We start from the raw sequence: 23,200 nt of genomic DNA, 5'->3' as shown, positions 1-23,200 counted from the left end.
CCAACTAACGGCCAGTGCAACTAATTGCAAGCACGAATGTCGGAAGTTGGACATCTAACTACCTCTCCATGTGTCCCATCAGGTGGGGATCTAAATTCTATAATTAGTGCTTGCAGCTGGTTACAGGCGCCAAATTACAGACCAGGCTGAGGCTGTACATAGTGTTTTCACTGCAAGCTTTAGGGGGCCACCTTATTCAGCTGTGTTCATGAATCCAAAAGCTAATATGAGTTGCACTCTGGGTATCTGAACATCTGAATGTTACAATACGCAACCTAAAATCATTCAGAGCTTGCTTCTCCCCTCAGAAACATGCTGCATATCTTGTGTACATCACCAAGCCCAGGTAAACAAGCAGGTGAGCCACATGAGTCTGAGAGCAGCTCTGAGCCACTCCAGTTGCATAATACATTAGGGAGGGATATCCAGCTACAATCTGAATGGTGAGGAGAGGAGAAGGAACTATTGTTACTATCCCATTGCTAGTCGAGAGCACTGTCTGTTTGCTTTAGATTGATTGGAACTTTAGCATACTGAAGATTCAACACACTCACTACAGAACTAACAGAAAGGCGGAGATACTCACACCAGTGTAAAGTGTTAGTACTAGAAATGGAGAACACTCTCCTATGCCACCAAACACAGATAAAGCTGGATCTCTCTGAACTGAATTACATTTCCATAGTTAATATGAAAATGTAACATTCACCTGTTCAGACCAGACATTTCTGGAGTGCTTCATTGGAGTCAGCATCTTTTAATGGTAGGTGAATATATAGACCGGGTTCCCTTGTGAATCTTACATCTCCCGCACCAAAAGACACCTCCACACAGAATGCCAACAACTGCTTTGGCCTTTCCTGGTAGTATGGAGATCCGCAAATTCCTTTAAGGAATATCCCATGTGTAATTTCATATAATGGTATAAGTTAAAGAGCCTAGTACATCTTGGGAGTGTTACACTGTACTATAGTGCCGCATTTCTGTAAGTGAAAGTTGAACTTGGATTGTTTCCACTTATTTTGCACCCAGACTCAGTGAACTACTCCAGCCCCAGAGAAAAGACTTTATAGTGAGGGGCTTCGTCCACCATGTAGTTAAAATATGGCCTTGTACAAAATCCATAGCATGCACAACACTATATTTCTGTGAAACGACTGACCACATATATTGTTGAAAATGTATTGCTTCCCGTGGTCTACAGACTAGAATTACGTACATCTCAGTTACATTTGATAGTGTGTTCCACAGGCTGGATTTCTGGAAAAATACTAAGATCCGTGGATAATTGTCTGATTTTGTTACACATTTCTTTGCTTTACATCCATCAAGTTTTGAAATCTGAATCCCTATTCACTGACAGATTCCTTACAAACCAAAAGGCTAGATAGATATGAACTGTAGTTGTCCTCACCTGAACTCTACCACTCCTTGTGGTCAGAGCAAGAACTGCATCAACTAGACCAAAACTGGTGCGGGAGTCAGTCTTCTACGGATGATACTGGTACAGCTCTTTCCAGGACGACTTCTCATTTAAGATGTGATGCCAATTACATTCCTTCATAACCTGCCATTACATTCCATGTACAATAGGCAGCTACCCTAGAGTTCTGCCCAGCTGTTAGAAAACCTGCTTCTGCTGGGAGACACTTGAAGGCAGTTCCACCGAAAGTGCTACAAGCAGCAGTTCTGATTAAGACATTTGTATCATAGGTATTGGCTACACCACTATGGGAACACACATAGGCAAATTGAGCAGAAACATATCTGGACCCATGCAGTAAACCAAGCGTGCATCTCCACACACACACAGACGCCAGGACAGCGGAAGCAGTCTTCACCGATGCAACAGACAGAGGGCTCAATGCTTCTCACAATGTTAGAAAAAGTTACATTCTGTTCCAAACCACTAGGATTTACATTCCTCATATAATGTCCCATCTCTGGATCCAACAGCATTCATCACGGATTCAAACTACTCTGCCTTGATGAAAGCAAAGACTCAAGGCATGTTCCAAACAACCTTTCTCAGTGCCTGCTAATTTCCAAGGAACAGAACGTATAGGCAAGGGAATTGGAAAGCATTGGTTGGTTTGCTGTTATAACATGTTGTTGTTTTTGATGACTAAAAAGTGCAAGGCAGGCATCTCATTTAAAAACCCTATTCTGTAGTGTATGGAACCCACCGTGTGCTGTGCCAGGTACACAGTAAATATTAATCTTTTGATTTAGGCATCAAGAGTACAATTTTTTTTTTTTAAATTACAGCTGATACTGAATTGCATTCAGTTAGCCATTTGCTTGACATGGGACATTTTAAGGTCGGTAGCTGACCATGCAAGCAAAACAGACTATTAAAAAAACCCTTCTCTCTTAACTTCAAATGACATCCAGATCAAATGCCTCTTATTACACAAGTAAATTTTTATGAGTGTGAGCAAAGAGTAGTAAAGACACAATTTGCTATTGTCCAAATTGAAAGGTCCTGCATTTTGACACATGACATTGGCAGTGACAGCACGGTCGGCTTTATACGCTTGGTTTTTAAAAATACAATTCTTGCTCATGTCATCCTTCCTTGCAGGGGGAGGGTGTTCATGTCCTATCATTCTTGTGATCCAGAATTTGACCTGGTGACTCCCATGTTGTGGGATCCTCTCCCAACCATCTCTTGTCCCCATTCTCTGTGGCTGGACTCCTGCAGACCACGGCCTTTTGTTTCAATGGGCAAAAAACAGGAAGCCAAGGCTGCCAACAGGCAGCACCCACTGTAAACCACCAGAGTTAAATAGACAGACGATTCCAGCATCACCTAGGAGAAAGGAAGTGAAAGGGCAAGAAAAGATTAACTGAATCCACCACAAAAGAAAACAACTATTTTGTAGAAATGTTAACTCCTTTAGGGGAAAACATCATTTTTAACAGCCACCACATTATATACTTTTCTTTTTTTTTAGATAATACTTATCCCTTAAATACACACACAGAATACACACCTTGGATTAAGACTCAGATCACCCCTGTGAGGGAGGCTGATGTTATCCTTACTTTATAGATAGGGAAACCAAGGCAGAGAAATTAAGTGACTTGCCCAAGGCCATGGAAGGAGTCCGCATCAGAGCTAAGACTTCCTGGTTCCCCGTTCTGTAGTTGGACCACTAAACTACTCTCTCTCTAAGGTGTCTCATGAAAGTGATTTGCAATCATGCAGATAAAATGAGGAACAGAAAACGGCTTCCCAGACTTCACGTACTGACCCATTGTCAGTTCTTTCTTTTACTGTCTCCCTCCCTCTGGAATGGGTCCTTCAATCTCTTCCTTCTCCAGCAAGTCCTGATGGACTGGAATGAAAACCCCATGGCTTTGGGAAGACTCAGCTCTGAACTTCGTGGCTCAGACCCATTGCTAACAGAAACATATGTCAGTGTCTGGAACTCATCAATCCCCCTCTATGGCTGCTTATTCCATGTGGTTTTGTTATTACCCTTTGAATGCAGAAATCCTGCCTCAGCTCCTTGCTTACTCTGATTTTCTTATTCTTTAGACTTTATCCACTAATCCTGATCCCCTGGCTACTGTGAAAAATGTTTCTTTATGGATTTTAATATTACAAGTCTCCTATGTTCCAGTTCAGCTTAGAAAAGAGACAACTAAGGGGGGGATATGATAGAGATCTATCAAATCATGAATAGTGTGGAGAGAGTGAACAGGGAAGTATTATTTACACCTTCACGTAACAAAAGAACTAGGGGTCACCCAATGAAATCAACAGGCTGCAGGTTTAAAACAAACAAAAGGCAGTACTTCACAACATCCCCTGACTACGAGCTTGACTGGGTGTTGTGTGAAGGCCAAAAATATAATTGGGTTAAAAAAAGAATTAAATAAATTCCTGGAATATAGGTTCATCAATGGCCACTAGCCAAGAAGGTCAAGGATGCAACCCAAAGCCCTGGATGTCCCTAAACCGCAAACTGCCAGAAGCTGTGACTAGATGACAGGAGATGGATCACTCGAAATCACCCTGTTCTGTTCATTCCCTCTGAAACTTCTGGCACTGGCCACTGTCGGAAGACAGGATACTAGACTAGATGGGCCATCGGTCTGACCCAGTGTGGCCATTCCGATGTTCCTTTGAGAAATGGATCATCTCGTAAGGTTCAAAGATCAGAAAAAAAGTTGAGGCCTGTTACCAACTTGGTTGCCTTACACACACCCTCTCCAATGCAAGAATCCCCTTTCTGCGATGTGGAAACTAGTACTACAGCTGGAATCCACGTCACGCTCAATGACACTCCGAGAATCTGCATTCATGGGAGGAGGAAGGCCACCCAAGTGTGGGTTTTTGAATGCAGTATGCCTGTGGAGATTCAAAAAGGTGCAGTGCTCCTGGCATGAGGTGGGGAGAGGTTACTAGACATCTAGCACAGGTCTCCAGTCAATTCCCAATGTGCAGAGATAGGCTCTACCCTTCTAGCCTTTGCCCAGCTGAGATACTGATCACTACAAGCAGTGTTAATGGCATCCTACGCTGTCACGTCTGGCTGTCTCTGTGTGGGAGCAATGATGGGAAAGGGACACTGGAGTAGGGGTTTACCTGGTCTGGCTCCAGGTGCTCCCATTGCCTCAGTTTCCCTTCTCCAGTTAGTCAGACCTCTGTGTCGGTATTTACACAGTAACCCTCCCCTTTCGCAGTCTGATTTATTAACAAAGTTCAGAACACCACAGGGCTTCCACTCAGCCCTCTGTGAGTGCAGGGCTCTTAGTGCTGTCCCTGCTGAGCCTCATCCCCTCCGCCCCCAGCTCCCTGCAGGTCTGCATTCCTCCAGCCATCTGCATGGAACCACTCACATACTTTGAGACTCTCCCACAACTGACCTCTTGCTCTGACTGTCCTTATATCCCCCAGTAGGCCTCATTCCTATTCACATCTCCCATCCTGTGACCCCTGGACTGAGCAGTAAATCAGTCACAGGTGAGGCTCAGCCCAGGTCTCCCTTAAAGGGCCAGCTCACCCTTTGACAGGCTCCAGCACACTTGTGCGGGGACATCCATCCACTGGCCCTTAATACAGAAAGGCAGTTTTCTGCATCACATTCCTGTGCTACTAAAATGTTTGGAAGAGAGGAAGTTTACCTGCGCAATAAATGGGGTTATTAAGGCTCCCACTCTGGCCATTCCACTGCATGTTCCTAGGCCCAGAGCACGAGTAGCTGTTGGGTAAACCTGTGGACAAAGCGTCAACACATTAACCGTAGAATACAGCTCTCTTCCTACCTTACATCTCTTTGTCAGTGAGCGATACTAATTGTAAGCTCTGCTCTGGCAGGTCAATAACACTCAGACAATGAAATGGCTCAAGAAATTGTAGCCAGTATAAGGCCTATTATGAGGGGAACATAAAATGCAACTGTTCCACCAGGACCTCATTCCCATTAAAACCTTCTTGATACAAAAATGACCTTACTCACCTCAGGCGTGTAAACATAAGCAGCCTGAAATCCTCCTGAAATGAAAGCCCTTGCGATGAAGAGCAGCACAGTAAGAACATTTCTGTGAGCATAAGGAGAGCAGGGTTTGGGTTTGTCTGTACAGTCTTTATTTGAATTTAGAGACAAGCAGCAATTTTAAAAAAGATGCTAAATTTTATTAGCTAGATCCATTTTGTTTTTATTCACCCTCCTCCATTTTCTGGACCTTTAATACAAGGACAGTTCAAAAAAATCTGCGATCACTACAGACACCTAAGAGTTTTTCTAAGAGTCTGCATTTCAACAGAGTGCTATCAACAGTCAGTGACCAGCGAAATTAATTACATGTACTAGTCCCAGCCTAAAGATATCTGGATGAGGAAAATATGCACTATCTGATTGATCTTACATTTGTCTGACACTGGGATAACTCAATTGGAGCAAAACTGGAGTAAATGAAATCAGAATCAGATTGTAGACTTCCTGTGTAAAGGTGTGAAATTGGTCACATTTGGATATTTATTCATATTGTTAGCATTTATTATTATTATTTATACAGTGTCTGAAAAATGTTCTAGGAGCTCTCTCTAAACAAAACAGTCCAGCAACAACTAAGTTGCTATTTTTGTGTCTCTCTAAGCCCCTCAGCCCCAGGGTAGAGAAAGTATTGTGCACAAGTGACAGTAAGGCCAAAATATTCCAAAAGGCTTAACACTCATAATCAGAGGCAGATTTTCCAGAGAGCTCAGCACATTGAGTCCCTGGCGGGTGCTCAGCTCTTGTGAAAATCTAGCTGTAAGTATCACAATGGCAGATGCTGGGTGCTGTGCACTTTGGAAAATCTGGCCTCAATTGTGGGTCCTTAGCAATCAAAACTGTGTCCCTGAGCTCTTCGGAAAATTGGGCTCTAGCTGGCTGCAATACCAAAATAAAGGTTCCATCAGTGCAGTCATTTCCAGATTCTTAGGTCAAATGTACCAGTTTTCCAGGCCAAGACCTCAACCCTATTAGTCAGCGCCCATCGCCTCCCAAGTAACTGCACGTTCTAATCCATAGCAGGGTTTAGACTACCCTCAATCTCACAATTAAAGACCAAGCTCTGCTGCAAGATTAGTGTGAGTAACTGAATGGGAGGCGGATGCAGAGCAGTGGAGCCCAGCCTAGAAGTTCATCATTCATTTAGCAAGGGGGAAGTCTAGATCAGTGGTTCTCAACCAAGGGTACACATATGCCTGGGGCATGCAGAAGCCTTCCAGGGGGTACAACTCATCTAGATATTTGCCCAGTTTTACAACAGGCTACATAAAAAATACTAGCAAAGTCAGTACAAACTAACATTTCATACAGACAATGACTTGTTTATACTGCTTTATATACTTACTATACACTGAAATGTAAGTACAATATTTATATTCCCATTGTTAATTTTATAATTATATGGTAAAAATGAGAAAGGAAGCAATGTTTCAGTAATAGTGTGCTGTGACAATTTTGTATTTTTATGTCTGATTTTGTAGGCAAGTAGTTTTTAAGTGAGGTGAAACTTGGAGTACACAAGACAAATCAGACTCCTGAAAGGGGTACAGTAGTTTGGAAAGGTTGAGAGCCATTAGCCGACATAACCAATTGCAAAAGCTTGAGGTACCAGCATCACTACATGCATCAATAGCTGAGACCCACTGCACAAGACCTGATTTAGAACTTTTTTCAGAGAGCTATTTCCTACTTTGATGCAAACTATTATCCCCTTTGGTGTATTCTGAACAAAGGTCTTTGGAGAAGACAGGCTCTCTCTCCTCCCGCTTCTCTTATTTTTCTTCTAAACACTCTGTAAAGAAAAGCCTAACTTTCCTTTTGAAATCTTTTCACTAGTTAACGTGACCAATTCTTGGCTCTGAAAATCATCACTTTCAACCTACTGTCACCTATGGAAGAGTAAAGGATCAAGGTGTAATTTTCACTTTGTTTTACATACCTTCCAATGCAGAGAAATAACAGAAGACTACAAAACGAGAAGACAAAAAAGGACAGTGCCATGGTTTTTTTACGGCCTATTCGATCAATAATCCATAGAGTCACCAGAACACCTGTAGTGGGAAGAGAAATAGATTGCCCCATCCCTGTGGAATGAGTTCAGATTGCAGCTCCAGCATCCAGCAATTACCACACAATATGTTATTTGGCTTTGTAATTTATTTCCTTTTTGTGTGAATCTGGTGCAAGTGAAAGGAGCCAGACTGGCAACCCAAGGGAAGGGGGTTCTCCGGGCACAAAATATGTACAACGCAGACAGCAGCAATGTAAGCTTCCCCATCCACTGCCCTACTCATTGGTATCAATCCTAACATAGAGGGATTGCCTCTACAGGCAAAAGGGGAGTTCATGCTGCGTGGTCTACCCAGTCCTTGGCCTCTCTGCTGAGAGCCTCCAAAAAAAGGAGAAGGCGGCTGGCCCAGTGGTTTGGGTATTAGGCTAGGGCTCAGGAGACCTGGGTTTGATTGTGCCCTTGGGCAAGTCACTTAGTCTTTGTGCCTCACTTTCCCAGCTGGACAAAGGTAATAATAGCACTGCCCATCCTCACAGTGGTGTCGTGAGGATGAATACATTAAAGAGTCTGAGGTGAGTCAGATACCATGGTAATGGGGCCATACATGTATCTTAGGCAAAAGGATGACAACTGTATTGGAGATTTGGTGATATGGACCCCTGCCCTGCTGTAGTGGGAACCAAAACAAATGCATTTTGCACAGGCCACCAAACAATCATCAGAGGGTAACAACTCTCAGCCATTATCAGCCTACATTGTATTCTAGCTGCAAGGCCATCTGTTGCTTTCAACCAATTGCTCTCACCAATGCCATATACCTAAATCAAATCACCTCCCTGCTCCTACTCACTACTCCCGTTTATACATCCAAGGGTCATATCAGCCACTTGTGCCACAGGAGCGCACTGGGAGCTTATGTTGGGTTGCTTGTGCACTCTGACCCCTTGATCCTTTTCAGAATCACTGCTGTTCGGGATTCAATCCCTCATTTTGTAGGTATGGCCTGAGTTTCTTGTGCTGAGATGCATAACTTTGCCTTTGGCTGTAGTAAAACACATTTTGTTTGAATAGGCCTAGCTTACCAAGCAATCCAGATCACTCCATATGACTCGCCTCGTCATTATTTATCACTGCGTCAGTCTTTGTGTTATATGCAAATTTTATCAGCAGTGATTTTATCTCTGCTCCCAGATCACTGATGAAAATGTTGAACAGCATTGCACCCAATAACAAAACCTAGTGTAACCTCACTAGGAACATCTCCATTCAATGAGGATTCCCCATTGACAACTAACTAAGATCTGTCAGCTAGCCAGTTATGAATACTTCATCGATATTGTAGAGTGTTAATATTTTAATCAGAATGCCATGTGGTACTAAGTCAAATGCCTTACAAAAGTCTAAGTATATTACATCTACGCAGTTACTGTTATCAACTAAACTTGTAATCTCATCAAAGAATGAAATTAAGTTGGGTCAATGTGACCTATTTTCCATAAAACCATGTTGACTGGCATTAATTATACTCCTATCCTTTAATTCTTTATTAACTGAGTCTTGTATCAGCTCTTCCACTATTTTGCCCAGGATTGATGTTAGGCTAGCTGGCCTGTATCTATCCGGGTCCATCCTGCTTGCCCTTTTGGAATACTGGAACAACATTAGCACACTTCCAGTCTTCTGGAATGTCCCTAATTTCCCAAGATTTATTAAAAATTAACATCAGGGAGCCAGATAATCTCCTTAGCCAGCTCTTTTAAAACTCTTGGGTGCAAGTTATCCAGGCATGCTGATTTTAAAATGTTTATCCCTAGTCGATGTTGTTTAACATCCTCCTTGGTTATTAATGGACAAGAAAGTACTTCATCATCCTCCTGTGATACAAGTACATCATCTTGCATCTTTCCAAATACAAAACAAAAATGCTTACTGAATACTTCTGCCTCTTCTGCATAATCACTAACAATTTTACCACATGGGGAGCAGCCACAGCCATATCATAATACATTTCTCAGTCAAAAGAGCCCAGAGGAATGGTTCTAGAATCCTGCTAACAACACCTGTGTTAAAATAGGACTGTAGCTCCTAGTACTGATAGGGCCCTAGAATCCAGCACTGGACAGTCCTGATCACACTGAAGGCTGAATTTATTCTGTAGTGAGGTTTTTATCCATTAGGGCCATCACTTTCTCCTTTATTCTCTTGTTCTCTTTCCTGCCCCATTAGCAGCTGCATCACAGAACTATCCTTGAAGGTGGATTTCCTCCCCTGGGAGTGTTGATATGGCTGGTTGCTCCAGCATGCTATAGAGCAATGCAGCCTGCATTCACCCACTGGGAGGGCTGAGAACACCACATCTGCAGCACTCCAAACCTCGGCTGACCCCAGATGTGGGGTTCTGAGGCTGATGCTAGTCACCCTTGTAGTGACACACTGAGCCACCTGCTGAGCCAGCCATAGTAAAACCCTGATTCAGCTGTGCTTGAACATGCTTATTTAGTCCTGCCATAAATCCAGGGGACTGGACTAGAAGACCTCTCAAGGTCCCTTTCAATCCTACAATTCCATTATTCTATGCTACTCCTGTTTCACCAAAGGGGCATACTGCTAGATTTATAAAGTCAGAACAGAGATCATATGGATTTTGTAAAAATTGGAATAGATTATGTGGCAAATCTGAAAGCAAACCCAGTAAAGCTCCAAACCATTTGTCAATTCCTATCTCTAAGCTTATTTCATTTTACACTCCTACTGATTACAATGGAGTTGCACTCACTTACACCAGAGCTGAATTTGTCCCTGAGATTTTAATCCTGAACAGAGATAATATCCTGAATCACTGCCTTGTGATATGCCATCTCAAACAGATTAGTACCTAGGGATGTAGTTATAATTCTAATAGAACAATATTCATATTGCTACCATGTCACCAATCTTTCATGCCCTATTGTCACACTGCTCATTTAAATAATTGTGACTTTAAAAGTCATGGTTCTGATGGTGTACAAGGCTGTGCGTAGAAGGGGTTAAAGGAAGCAGGTCCAACACTGAATCACTATACCCAGGATCCGTTAAAAATCATTCTGGAAAGCCAGCGCCTGGATGAAAGTTTTTATGACTCTGCTGCTTCAACAGAAATGAATTGGATGATAAAATCCAATGTAATTGTTACTCTTCCTCAGAACGCATGGCATGTGGTCTGGATTGGAGCTATAAGCAGACTGGTCACTGTGGCTTCTCAAGACACTTCTCAGAGACTGCATCTGCAGTAAGCCTCCATGCAGTGATCCACTGCCACTTTTATGGTCACTTACCTGGGAATTCTGATAAAGTGGTCCAGAGCAGATCAGTGTAGTCTTCCTCTGTCAGATATTCACAGGCCAGGCTGCATTTTGCTTTAACTGCTTTCCTTCTACTGGAAACTGTGGGAGGAGAAAAAAGAAGCATTTGTGATATTTTAAGTAACCTCTTCTCAGCTGATCCTCCCATACACCTGCTGTGCTTTTGTGATTCTGCAAACTTGCTACTGAAACCTCTGGAGTGTACATGGCTGGAATTCAGCAGCACAGCAGTGCATTCTACCTTAATGTATTGTACTTGGAACATATAGCAGAAGCCAAACAGTTCCTAAACAGTCTTGCTTCTAGTAGAAGCAACTCTGACCTGCAGACTGATGATTTACACTATTTTAAAATCAGAATAGGCTTCTGTGACCTGGGTGATTGATGTTGCCTTCTGTGCCTCAGTATCCCCATCTGTAAAATGGGGATAATAATACCTTACCTACACCACAGGAGGGTTGTGAGGGTTAACTCATTAGGATTCATAAAGTACTTCAAGAAGCTTGGACAGAAGATGCTACAGAAAAGCAAAGTATTATTATTATTTATTCTATTGCCTGAAACAAGATCTTGGCAGGGGTTTAAACTAGATGACCCTTGTGGTCCCTTCTAATCCTATGGTTCTATGATTCTAAGTTGCACAGAACAGCACTCCTGTTTCCCCCTTTACTCTTCCTGGTTCTTATTGTCAAACCTTCCTTCATGATCCTTCCTTTTTAAAATAAAATGTCGATGTCAGTGTTTTGTATTCTCTTGCCAATGATCTTTAACTTTCCTCACATTCACCGAAAACATAAAACACATTATACTCATATAGCACCTTCTATCCCTGGATGTTAGTGATTCTCTGTAGCACAAGCAGGTGTGCTCTCCCAATACAGACTCTTCTATCTTGCCAGGTAGGTCAAAATTACAAGTGGGGAAACTGAGACTCAAAATGGTCAAGTGACTTGCCCAATGCCTTACAGTGAGTGGCAGAACTAGGAAAAAGAACCAGCAGTCTTGTTTCCTAGACCTGTGGTTTAACCACTAGACAACACTGTCTCCCAATACCTACCAACATTTTTCTAGTATCCAAAGTTAGATGTCTCATGCTACCCCCAGGTTGCTAGGCAAGCCCTGAACTGATACCTTCCCACAGCAATACCCATGCCCTTTGTATGATTTCCCACCCGCTAGGGTGTGGTCTCTAATTTAGTGTGTGCAGAATACAGTAATACTTGCCCCGGGGAAATCTAATTTTCAAAGAGCTTAAAGGATCATCTTTATACAGTCAAAACATTGACAGTAACACAACAAACTGCAACAGAAAAGATGCTGACTTTCTATGCAACATCTTTTCCCCCAGCAGTTCTTTACATTTCAAGCAGCCAGAAGCCCTGTGGCAGCTGGCAATTTTCTCTATTTCAGACCTAATCAGGCCTGGGAGTGGCAAATCTGGAAAGTCACATTTATAGAATCACACCTTACTCAAGAATAGATACTTGTTTCTAATAAGCTTCCTTTTCAGGCTCCACTGCTGTTTCACAACTTGGGTTTGGAGAGTCCTTCCTGTGGCCACCGCAGAACCTCTATCCACTGAGCAGCAAGCAGTGTCCACTAGCTGACTCGTGCAAAATTAACACTCAACTAGTGTGCGCTAGAAATTGTGACCCTTTGCAAGCTTTCAGCAGAAGTTGGTCCGATAAAAGGAATCCCACATTTTCTCTCTCATCTACAGGAGCATATAGAAAGAAGAGAAAGGCTAATACTCACTGCTGCAGACATCCCCTGCTTGAAAGAGTTCTGTAGTTAATAAAACTAACCCATAATAAGAAAAGGCATTGGAAAACCTGCGAGGAAGGAAATGAGAGAGGAAGTCTGAGATGGTCAGACATATAACAAGCAATGTGAATCAAAAGGGATTGAGGTCTTCCATTAAATACTTTCTTAAAATATGCTTCCTACTGGCATCCAGAAAATGAATGGGCACAGGATCTTGATTGAATGTTATTTGATAGTTTAAGAAATTATAGTGTAATGCAGGTTTGAGGGAAGTGGGATTTGCTCCATTTTAGTTATATTGTGTAAATGCATCCATTGAAAAACATACATAAGCATGCTGGCATTCAACAGTTAATATCTCCTCTTACCATATAAACCAAAGCAACAATGTTGTCCATCTAAACTGGGGTGTGAAAAGGTCCCTCATTTTCCCCCGGTCTTCCTGTATTGAAACAAACAAAAATACAGCGGTTTGATTTGGTTTCTATTTAAAATTGATGTCATATCATAAAGAGACAGAGGAAAATTGATAGCATGGAATCACAATGCTCCCACACTTACGTTGGGACATCTGATATATATTACACTACTAAGAGCCAGATATTCAGCCCCTGTTCAGGCCCCTTCATGCGTACAAGCAGTGTAAAGGAGCCACAATCCGGTCACAGCTGCCAAGTTAAGAATTCCCCTGCCAGAGGGAATTCTCAGCTGGTGTAAAGTCATCAGAGCTGGCTCACCCCACCCCAGCACAGGGGGAGGAAGAGGGTGTATCAGCTGGGGCAGCGGACAGAGAGGGTCACAGTTCTATTATGCCAATTGACAGCTGATCTCTTCAGGACAGATAGCTGCTGTAAATTAGATCAGCCCCTACGTGGCTTTAATTTAGGTCAGGGCTGGGGCCAGGGCAGCTTGAGAGTCAAGGAGCCGTAAGCAGCTCCTTGATCACCCTCCACCCCATTGCCTGTGCAGGATGGATCTTGGAACAGAAAAGCATCTGACCCATAGTCTTGTGGTTTAGAAAAAATATTTTTCAGCCCCACCCTAAAAACCAAACCTCCAGCCAAAGCAAGCAAAGCATTTCTCAGCAGAAGAATTTAGGCTGGCTCAAGAATTTCTGAAGGACAAAGAGGCAAACATGGCCAGAACTTCTCCAAATTTTGGAGGGATGGGGTTTGGGGCTGTTCCATTATAGAGATAGGGGCTAGCAGCAAAATTTAGATTCAACTTGGGCTCCAATATGGTCCACATATAGTTCTGAGTTCAGATTTGGGCCCTTCATCATTCTCAGGGTCTGAGTCTCATTTACATTAACGCTCCTTTATACTGCTCTGGCAGTATAAAAAGGCCTAAAGTGAGTGTCAATGTAATTTATGCCCACTTTAAGGCCCTTTTACACTGCCACAGTTTTTAGCATAAATCACAATGAAGCCTTAGTGTAATTCCCCATTAATTTAGCACATGTGATCACTTCTCATTAGTGTGTATTACTGGTTGAGATGCCAAAATTAAACTTAATCCTGATTACCTGTGAAAGTAGCACAGTTCCTTTTATATCCAGTATTATTAATATGTCTGCCTACTGTACTCACCTGTCTGGAAATGATTAATTTTCCCAGAGGCATTGGAGCTCCATTTTCAGCTGCTATCCGCTTCAAAGTAGCAATAGCCTTTTCTTGGTTTCCAGATAACACATCATATCTTGCACTTTCTGGCAGCCACTGTGAAAGCAAAGTAGAGCAGAGCAGACACAATATTGTCAAAGACAGGACAATAAACTGACTGGGGATGACATGAGTAGTCCCATTAACTGCAATGAAATGAGAAGGCTTGCAGAACTAGCCTTGATAAATTACAGAATTGTCTTTCTGCCTATGAAGTACCAATTTCTCCAAAATGCTTTAAGAAATTCCAGATACCACTTTTATCATAATATCAAGCATCTATCCCTAAACCTATCCCACAAGAGATCTTCTCCATTACTTGCTTTTTATTCTCGAAAGATTTCACTAAAACTTTGGAAATTTTTTACATCACAGCAGGAATGGCAAAACAGTCAATTAGTTAGCAGGAGTCTGAAGATATTCAAAATTGTCCATTTTTAAAGCTTTTTTTAATATATAAGATTTTAAACACCTATGTAATTATCTGGAGAGGTTCCTGAAAAACAATGACAGTGGATAAAAAATAACAGCATCCAAACTGTCAAATTATTACTCAGACGGGAGAGTAAATATAGCTTGTAAGGGAACGGGTTGCTATCACATATACTTTTATCTAATAGTGTACACGAGCTCAAGTGTCACTAATACGTGAATCTGTTTAAGAATCTGATCTGTATTATATCAATATCATTTTATGCAGAGGTTGCCATGAACTCTGAGAGTTTTTAATGAACAACAGATTAGATGGAAGTTGTGATTTGCAGTAAAATGATTTAAGAGTCCCAAGATAAATCAGAAAATAACTGATTTAATAAGAGTAAGAGGTTGATTCCACTGAATTTGACTGAAACTGCATGAGTAAATTGGAGAGAGAAATCCAGTTCTGATCGGTTTCACAGAACTCCAAACTACCAGTGCTCTACATTAGAGCCTCAGATTACGAGCATTACATCATCAAAACAACTCTCATTGAGATGCCTACTATTACTAGCTGTTGAAAAAGCATAATTTGAAGCAGCATCATTTACATCATAATTTCAGATGTATTAGCAGGGTGCCATGTGGAAGCTCACTGCTGTCACGATTCCACTCAATCAGGCTCCATAATAACGACATGTTTATACTGAAATGTTAGATGTGCTGCACAGACATCTCTTCTATAAAGAATACCTACAAAACACAAGATGGCAAACAGCAAAAGTGGCACGGCAGAAAGAATGAGCAGCCAACGCCAGCCAAGAGTGGGCATCACAAACACTGCAAGGAGGACTTCAAACACAGTCCCAATGGCCCAAAAGACCTGCAAAAACAAAAAGGAAATGGTCACAAAAGGGGATAAAAGAATCCTGAGCTGCATGACTGATAACAGCAAAGAAGATAAAAAGGAGAAGGACCATCTCTATTAATGCCTTCTTCCACCTGCAGTTCTAGAATCATAGGGCTAGAAGGGACTGCAAGAGTCATCTAGTCTAACCTCCTCCAAGATGCAGGCTTTGTTGTTCTAAACTGTGAACTATAGAGTCTGGTGGTGAACCAAGGATGAGACATTTAAAATGTGCACAGATGAATGCCAAGAGAAATCCAACATTTGTGAATGGGATTTTTTCTTGTGCTCCACAAACTCAATTCTGAAAACTTATTACCAATGTTCTCTGGAAATCCATGTTTAAATGTAGATAAATAAACTGGTATCAGAGGCAGCTGGCAGCTAATATAAAATATCCTCATGTTTTATATTTGGGAGGACTTTTCTATACTTTGTGCCTTTTATCTTCAGACTTTGTCCACAACTCTCCCTCTGTTCCAAGCATTTCAGAAGACCATAATCCATTCTAAAATTCAGGTTACTGAAAACTTTGGGTAAGGGGGAGAAAAAGGTTTCATATGATGGGACATTTTCTGCTACTTATGTTGATGGTTTCAAACAGTTACATTTTACCTTCAACAAGATCAATGTGCTGTATTCATTTGTTATAGCAGAACTGCAGACAGGTAATAACAAGTCACACTTAATTTGTGGTTGATGGACTAAATTCTGCTCTTATTTACAGATGCTGCCTCAATTACGTCACTTAACAATAGAATTTGGCCCGATATCTTTTACATTGCATACATTTTCCTCAAAACAACTGCACACTCCTTATGGTGTGAATGATTAAGGCATGATTCTAGATCCCCTTCAGCTGATACCCAGACATAATAAAGTAGCTTAAGGATAATAATAATCTAAGTATAATTCCTATAAACTGCAGTGAGATCTAGAGTCCTGTTCTCCTTACAGAGGTGAAACTATGAAAACCAATAGGAGTTTTGCCTGCAAAAGAAGGAATTAATTTAGACTCTTATTGGTAAGGCCAAAACTTAGACATTCTGTCATGTTACCCACCCAGGTCCAGCTGATATTTTCTTGCCTTTGATTTTTAGTTCCCTCAAGGACTAGTTTCCTTTTCCTGTTAACTCACTATTCAATGCTTAGGATAAATTTCTGATTCCACTAGGTGATTACATGGACCCAAGGTGCTCAGAACTAGCCAGACCAAGAAACAGAATACCAGCAACATGAAACAGAGTTGCTCATTTACTGAACTCTATTTAGTGAAGGTCAGGTAGTAGAAACTAATTCTAGGCAGCTATTATATTAGAAGATTCATTTTTTATTTTACAAGCAATTTGAATTCAGGGAGGACAAGATTTCACTGGGACAGCCCTTTCAAAGCCACTGAGTGCAGATCAAGAAACAGCTCTCTCAATGGAAACACTTGGCTGCCTTCAATCATCCATGAAGCAGTCATGGTTTTTGTTCCATTTAACCTTGATGGACTAAATTCTGCTCTCTCTGATACTGATATAAATTTGGATTAAGTTTAGAGAGCTGAACTCAGCCATCTATTTGTTGTAGCTGGTTTTGAATTTTCTAAGTTTAATGGGATTGAATGGACATAACTGAGAGCAGAATTTGGCCCTCTGAGTCTAAAGACCAAATACAGTTGGCTACACAGCTCACCTCTATTAATAAAATGCATTTTGCTCTGGCTTTCATTGGAAGGAATTCAGCATATAAGGTTACCCTGTAAAGACAAACATTGAGAAAAATGTCATGTTCACACACTGAGCTATGTTCAGGCATTGGATTTGTTTCCTATTAAAACAGCCAAACACCATAGAGACAACAACAAAAAAACCTTTCCCAGTCCACACAGCCAGCAGTACTACAAAGACTGGAGCAGAGTTTTCTCTCATTTACACCAGAAGAATCCCCTTTACTTCAATGTGGATTGCAGCAGTGTAATGGAGGAGAGAATTTGGTCCTTTCTGTGGCTTTGCAATCCCGAACTCAAACTTGCTACTAGCAGACTTTGATGTGTATTTGCTCAGAGCTCTGGTTTGAATAGGCATTTCAATGCATAACTCCTACAATTGCTGGGTAGGGTATTTCCCCAGGGCTTAACAATTGGCTAGGAGAATTTCACCGCTGGCTGCTCGTCTCAGCTAGGTTTCAGTCCTCCAGGAGATGAAAACCCTGAAGCTGTGATTGTTATTGCTCATTTGCATTCTTTTATTAAGCAGGGATTTAAAAAAATCATAGGCTTGGTTTTCTGCAAGTCTTTGTACCCCATTGTGCTAAACAAAGGGCAATACATTTAAATGGCACAGTTGCTGTGTGAGTGTTTCCTGAGGATTAATGCAAGGGACAGAAGCCAATCAAAGGTTTGTCTTGGCTGTTTCAAACAGTCTGTTAGGACTTGTATTTCTCTACTCCTACCGTATTTGCATTCCATTGATTTGCCGAATGCTGTTTTTGCCTCTGAATCTCTTTTAGGGTCCAATCCTGCTCCCTTTGAAGTCTATGGCAAAACCCCTGCTGATTTCAGAGGTGCAGGTCTGGGGTCTCAGTGACTTTGCAGAGCTCAGTTAATCAGTGGATAGAGTTGCAAATAATATCATATTAAATCAGTGATTAAAAACAGGAGGAAATAGAGTCATGTGTAATGAAATGCAGAGTATTCCCCATGTAATGTCATAGAGAACAGTGATTACAGTTGTGTGTGGGTTGTTCTTTTTAAGGATAATGCTCTGCATCTCCTACTTTTGTATCTATGGGAGGCTGTGAATGCTAATAATTACGTCCTATTCAGTGTCACATAGTATCTCATAGTAAGATTCCCTGGGGGGCCACAGATTCCCATATACAGCTCCTACATGTAATAGGTTAATTTATAATTGTACAACGCATTATTTTAAATCAGCATCTTTCATAAAAACTCTGTCCCAAATGCATTACAGAAAGCAATAATACAATAACATAACTCTACAGACTGAATGATTCTACAGAAATTCTGCCACTCATATACAATGTTGTAGCTTGCCCAAGACTATTAAAAAACTAGCTCTTTCTGCCACCTCGGGTACATTTCTCCTTTTGCCAGTCAGATCACTCTTATAATTAGAGACAGGGACATAGGCTCAGGAGATCTGGGTTCTATCCTTACCTCTGCAACTGGCTCATTTTGTGACCCTGAGCAAGTCATGTAACCTCTCTGGGCTTTAGTTTCTTCTTCTTTAAATGGCATTAATTTAGACTTACCTATTAATAAATGTTTACAGTGCAAAGTATTAACACTGATGCTTTGCTTTTTTGGCTCTTCTGCCCCACTCTAGTAATGCTTATTGGGAGCTGTGTGGCAGAATCTGGCTCACAGTTAATAAACATGTAGCAGATTAATGACTTTCCTAGTTTACACACATACTGTTCTCATTAGCAGTGTTACTGGAGTATGGCTAAAGAGCAATGGAAATATACTAATAATATTACAGAAGCCTATCAGAGCTGTGCTTCCTTTATCTGGATTTGTGGGAAGGGCACTAGAAAAGCTGCAGCCATTACAGGATATTGACTCACCTCATAAACAAGTTCATGAGCTATCAGTCTAAGTCAGGCTCCTCTTGCAAATAGCACCTCTTGTGGTGCAACGCATCAATTATTAATGAGAATAAATAGGGAGGGAGAGAAAACAGCTACACTCGTTCCTTTCCATTTACAACTAAAAGCCTACAGCAGGGGTATTTATTCACCCCTGAAAATTGGGAGAGCCCCTTCCTAAGTGAGGGGAGCCGTTAAGTCCTGATTCTCTGTTCTGACCAGAGATGGGCCTAACCCATGAAGCCATTCAACTGTTCCAAGTTTGAGGCTGTTTTGGATTTGGAATTCCAGTTTGGATCCATTACACAGATGGGCCTGAGGCTCAAAGTTCAGGTTCAGATTTGGATAGGAATTCAAAGTTTCACAAAGTTCGAGAGGGCCCTCCTTCTAATTAGTAGTGTTCATGTCATGACCTCGTATTGGCACAATTCAGTGCCATCACTTATTCAGTTTTATCACACACACATGGAAATGCAATGTCAAGCCATTGCTCCAAGGGTGTGTTACAAATTGCTGCAAGTTTCACACTATCCGTTTTCTCTTCCCTGCTGCTGCAAGAGTGGGATGCTTGTGCCTTTTACCTTCACCTCACTTCCTGGACACTTGAAGGAACAGAAAAGGATCTTGTCTGTTCTGCTCTGTCCACTTGTAAAAGGCAGAACTCCAGTGATTAGCATTCCACTTGCTCTGTGTAAAAGCACCAAAATAAGTGTGATCTAATCCATTGACTACAGTCTCATGCTCTAGATCCACAGACTGAACATCAATAGCTAATTGCCTCAGTTTAGTACAGGGAAATCCAGTAGAACTTGTAAGTATGTAATGCCTCTGACCATATTAAAGTCAGGCACCCAGTTTGTTCATACAGAAGGACGTGTTAGTCACTGGGGGTCTAATCACCTCCTCACAGAAATATTGTGCATTTCAAAAACCTTCCTAGAGTTTAATACATCAGTGCTATCTTCTTTAGGGGGACTTGGTTTCAGAAGGCCTCTACACAGAGTGACATAGAGAATTCCACAGGAGCATTTATTTCAATGTTAAGAAAAACGGAAAAGGGAATAGTTTGAAACATGAATATTTACTTACGACTGAGGTACCCCTCCAATCCCAAAGCCCACCAGTCCCCTGAGTACAAGGATCCAACTGTATACTGGTGCAAAACCACTGAGGATCCCATAGTACAGGGTCCAGAACACACTGATTTTTAGCCCCTGCATTTAACAAACAACAGAAAAAGGATTATATTGTAACACAAATTAGCAAATTATAGACTAATGCCCAGATCTCCTAATTCAGGAAGCACAGACAGTCCTCTAGGAGAATAGTTTTGTGAATCTGAGAGCCAAGGGTTTCACAAAGATAGGCTCAAATTGTTAAAGAAGACTTCAGAACTGTATCTGCAAATGTTGCATGCCCTTTCCCCTCACTGAGCACAAATCCCTGTAGTTTGCAACATGGACAGTTACCATGTGCTTTAGTGCTCTGCTGAGCTGGGCCCAGAATTTCATAAAGAAAGACTCTTTAAAGAAAACATGCTTCACTTTATAACACAATCAGACAGTTATTTACTTTACTTGTTATTTTTCTCTCATTTACTGCTACAACCCTGTTGCTTTCACTGGGAGCAGAAACTGGACTAGCTTGGGAGTGATTGATTCTTGTGCAAGTATGTGGATTATGCAACTCAGCAATGTTATGCACTCAAGTGGAGTGCACTGTAACAGTATTCTAATGGCACATATTCCAGTAAAAGTTGGAGGCTTACAGTTTTTCTGCCATACTGGTCTGAAATGTTTCCCCAGAGCGTGGAGCTGCACATCATTCCCACAAACACCACCTGTGGAAAATCAAAAAATCTTCCTCTTAACAGCAGGTATACATTTCCAGAGAAGACCTCAAAAGAGAAAGCTGCATAACTTTACAATCAGATCAGAAAATTCAAACATTCATTGTCACTACTGTATTATGTTTAGGTGCTGTGGGTCCAGTTTCTGTTAAAGGAGATTTACATATACAAAGTAGGATTTTCAAACCCACTCAATACTGGCCTAACTCCATGCCCATTGATGTCAAGGGAAGTTTTACTATTGACTTCAGTGGGACCAGCGAGATCAATGCTGAGTGTTTTTGAAAACCCTACCCATATATTTTTGATAAACTGAGTGATAGCAAATTATGAGATAGTGACTAATTAATGTAAGTTATTAATAAATGGAAGGTCATTAAGGCCCTTTCCATAGAGATAATCTGTGACTGACATTAAAACATGCATGTTGGTATCCTACTCATCTGAGGCTCACTTCTGCAAGATGCTAAGCATTCTGGCTGACACCCTGTAAAGCACTTAAACATATGCTTAATTTAAGTGTGTGAGCAGTCCTGTTGACTTCAGTGGGACTACTCGTGTTTAAAAGTAAACATGGGCTTAAGCTCTTTACAGGATCAAGCTAGAGTGCTCATTACCTTGCAGTTTTGAGTCCTCTGGTTGCCCGGTGATACTAGGTGTATTTCAGCTTTTCTCTAGCCTCTTACTGATAGTTTCACCAGCAATTTGTGTGAGGTTTGGTCTCACAGGTGATGTAACCATCCTTGAATGGAGACATAATTAGATTTTACAACTTCAGAGAAGTCAATAAAAAAGATTATAATGTTAAAGAAAAAACCGTACCTTTAATAATAGCGATACTAGAGGAAATATAGCGTACTCTGCAAATAAATATATGGGTAAAATCCTACCCCATTGAAGTTAATGGCAAAAACTGCCAGGTTTCACCCATGGGGTCAGATCTTGTAGTCTTTACATGGCCAAAAGTCCCATTGAAGTCAATGGGAATTTTGTTTAAGAAAGGACTGCAGCCTCAAGCAGTATGTGGTGCAAGAAAGGATGTTCACTGCTAAAAGTTGTACATTTACCAGCTTTCATCTCATATTTGATGATACTCCATCCTTTAGACGTTGTACACACTGAGATCAAAACTGTGCTATGCTGAAACCCTGGCTAAGGGTCCTCCTTTAGTTAGGCTGGTTTGGGTTCAGTTAGGTGAAAGGCATGATGTTTACGCTGGCTATTTTGTTTAAATGTATTTAACATATTTACAAATTAGTGCAATATCACTACAGTCCAAAAATGCCATCGAAGGCCACAAGAGAGAGAAACGTTGCAGGAATTTGGGAATTAAGCCGCAGCCCACAAAGAAGCAACAAATGTAAGTAAACAGTATTCACACCCATCCATGTCCCACACAATGGTTTTTTCATCCTTAAAGCCCATCTGCATTTCTAGCACGGTTGCACCATTCTCTGAGGGCTCTACTTTCAGGGATTATTAGACAGCCCAGATCAAACAGCAAAATCCCACTCTACTCCAGGGCTCCCAGTCCTTCCATGAATGAAGAACATAAGAATGGCCATACTGGGTCAGACCAATGGTCCATCTTGCCCAATATCCTGTCTTCTGACAGCGGCCAATGCCAGGTGCTTCAGAGGGAATGAACAGAACAGGTAATCATCAAGTGATCCATCCTGTTGGCCATTCCCAGTCTCTGGCAAACAGCAATCCCTGCCTATCCTAGCCAATAGCCATTGATGGACCTATCCTCTATGAACTTATCTAGTTCTTTTTTGAATGCTGTTATAGTCTTGGCCTTCACAATATCCTCTGGCAAGGAGTTCCACAGGTTAACTGTGCATTGTGTGAAGGAGTTTAGACTTTCTCAACAGGGTGAGAGAGAAGGTTCTCTGAAAAGATTATCACAGGCACAGTGGAGTGGGGGTCTGCGTTTTGGGATGAGCCTGGGTCAATTTATAGGTTTGGCTGGAAATTACATTTAACACATGAAACCCACACAAGGTAAAATTGGCAGTTCTGGCTGAGTTTCGTATTTTCAAATTCTGGATCTGAAAGAAAGGCTCCTACAACACCAGTGAGCCAAAGTCAGAAAGATTCATACTAGCTTAGTCCACTTCCCTGTGCAAAGGCCATGAACAGATTT

The 23,200-nt window shown here is 41.4% G+C and overlaps 1 protein-coding gene across 1 annotated transcript in view; it reads right to left on the bottom strand.

Moving 5' to 3' along the window:
• Positions 1-2,395: 2,395 nt before the first annotated feature.
• Positions 2,396-23,200, bottom strand: part of SVOP (SV2 related protein) — a 33,972-nt gene continuing 13,167 nt past the window's right edge. Inside the window, exons 5-16 of the mRNA XM_067539358.1 lie at positions 20,974-21,045; positions 20,295-20,419; positions 17,289-17,352; positions 15,459-15,584; positions 14,213-14,341; positions 12,992-13,065; positions 12,615-12,691; positions 10,833-10,940; positions 7,447-7,558; positions 5,472-5,553; positions 5,137-5,226; positions 2,396-2,812 (exon numbers count right to left, since the gene is read on the bottom strand). Of these exons, the coding sequence (XP_067395459.1) occupies positions 2,606-2,812; positions 5,137-5,226; positions 5,472-5,553; positions 7,447-7,558; positions 10,833-10,940; positions 12,615-12,691; positions 12,992-13,065; positions 14,213-14,341; positions 15,459-15,584; positions 17,289-17,352; positions 20,295-20,419; positions 20,974-21,045 (1,266 nt within the window). The 3' untranslated portion in view covers positions 2,396-2,605. The remainder of the gene's footprint in view (positions 2,813-5,136; positions 5,227-5,471; positions 5,554-7,446; positions 7,559-10,832; positions 10,941-12,614; positions 12,692-12,991; positions 13,066-14,212; positions 14,342-15,458; positions 15,585-17,288; positions 17,353-20,294; positions 20,420-20,973; positions 21,046-23,200) is intronic.

The sequence above is a fragment of the Emydura macquarii genome, unplaced genomic scaffold (genome assembly GCF_026122565.2).
Source record: "Emydura macquarii macquarii isolate MOO-44397 ecotype Brisbane River unplaced genomic scaffold, CSIRO-AGI_Emac_v2 contig_554, whole genome shotgun sequence".
In the NCBI taxonomy this organism is placed as follows: domain Eukaryota; kingdom Metazoa; phylum Chordata; order Testudines; family Chelidae; genus Emydura; species Emydura macquarii.
Note: the sequence above shows the minus strand (reverse complement) of the source record. Positions and strands in the feature narration are given on the sequence as shown.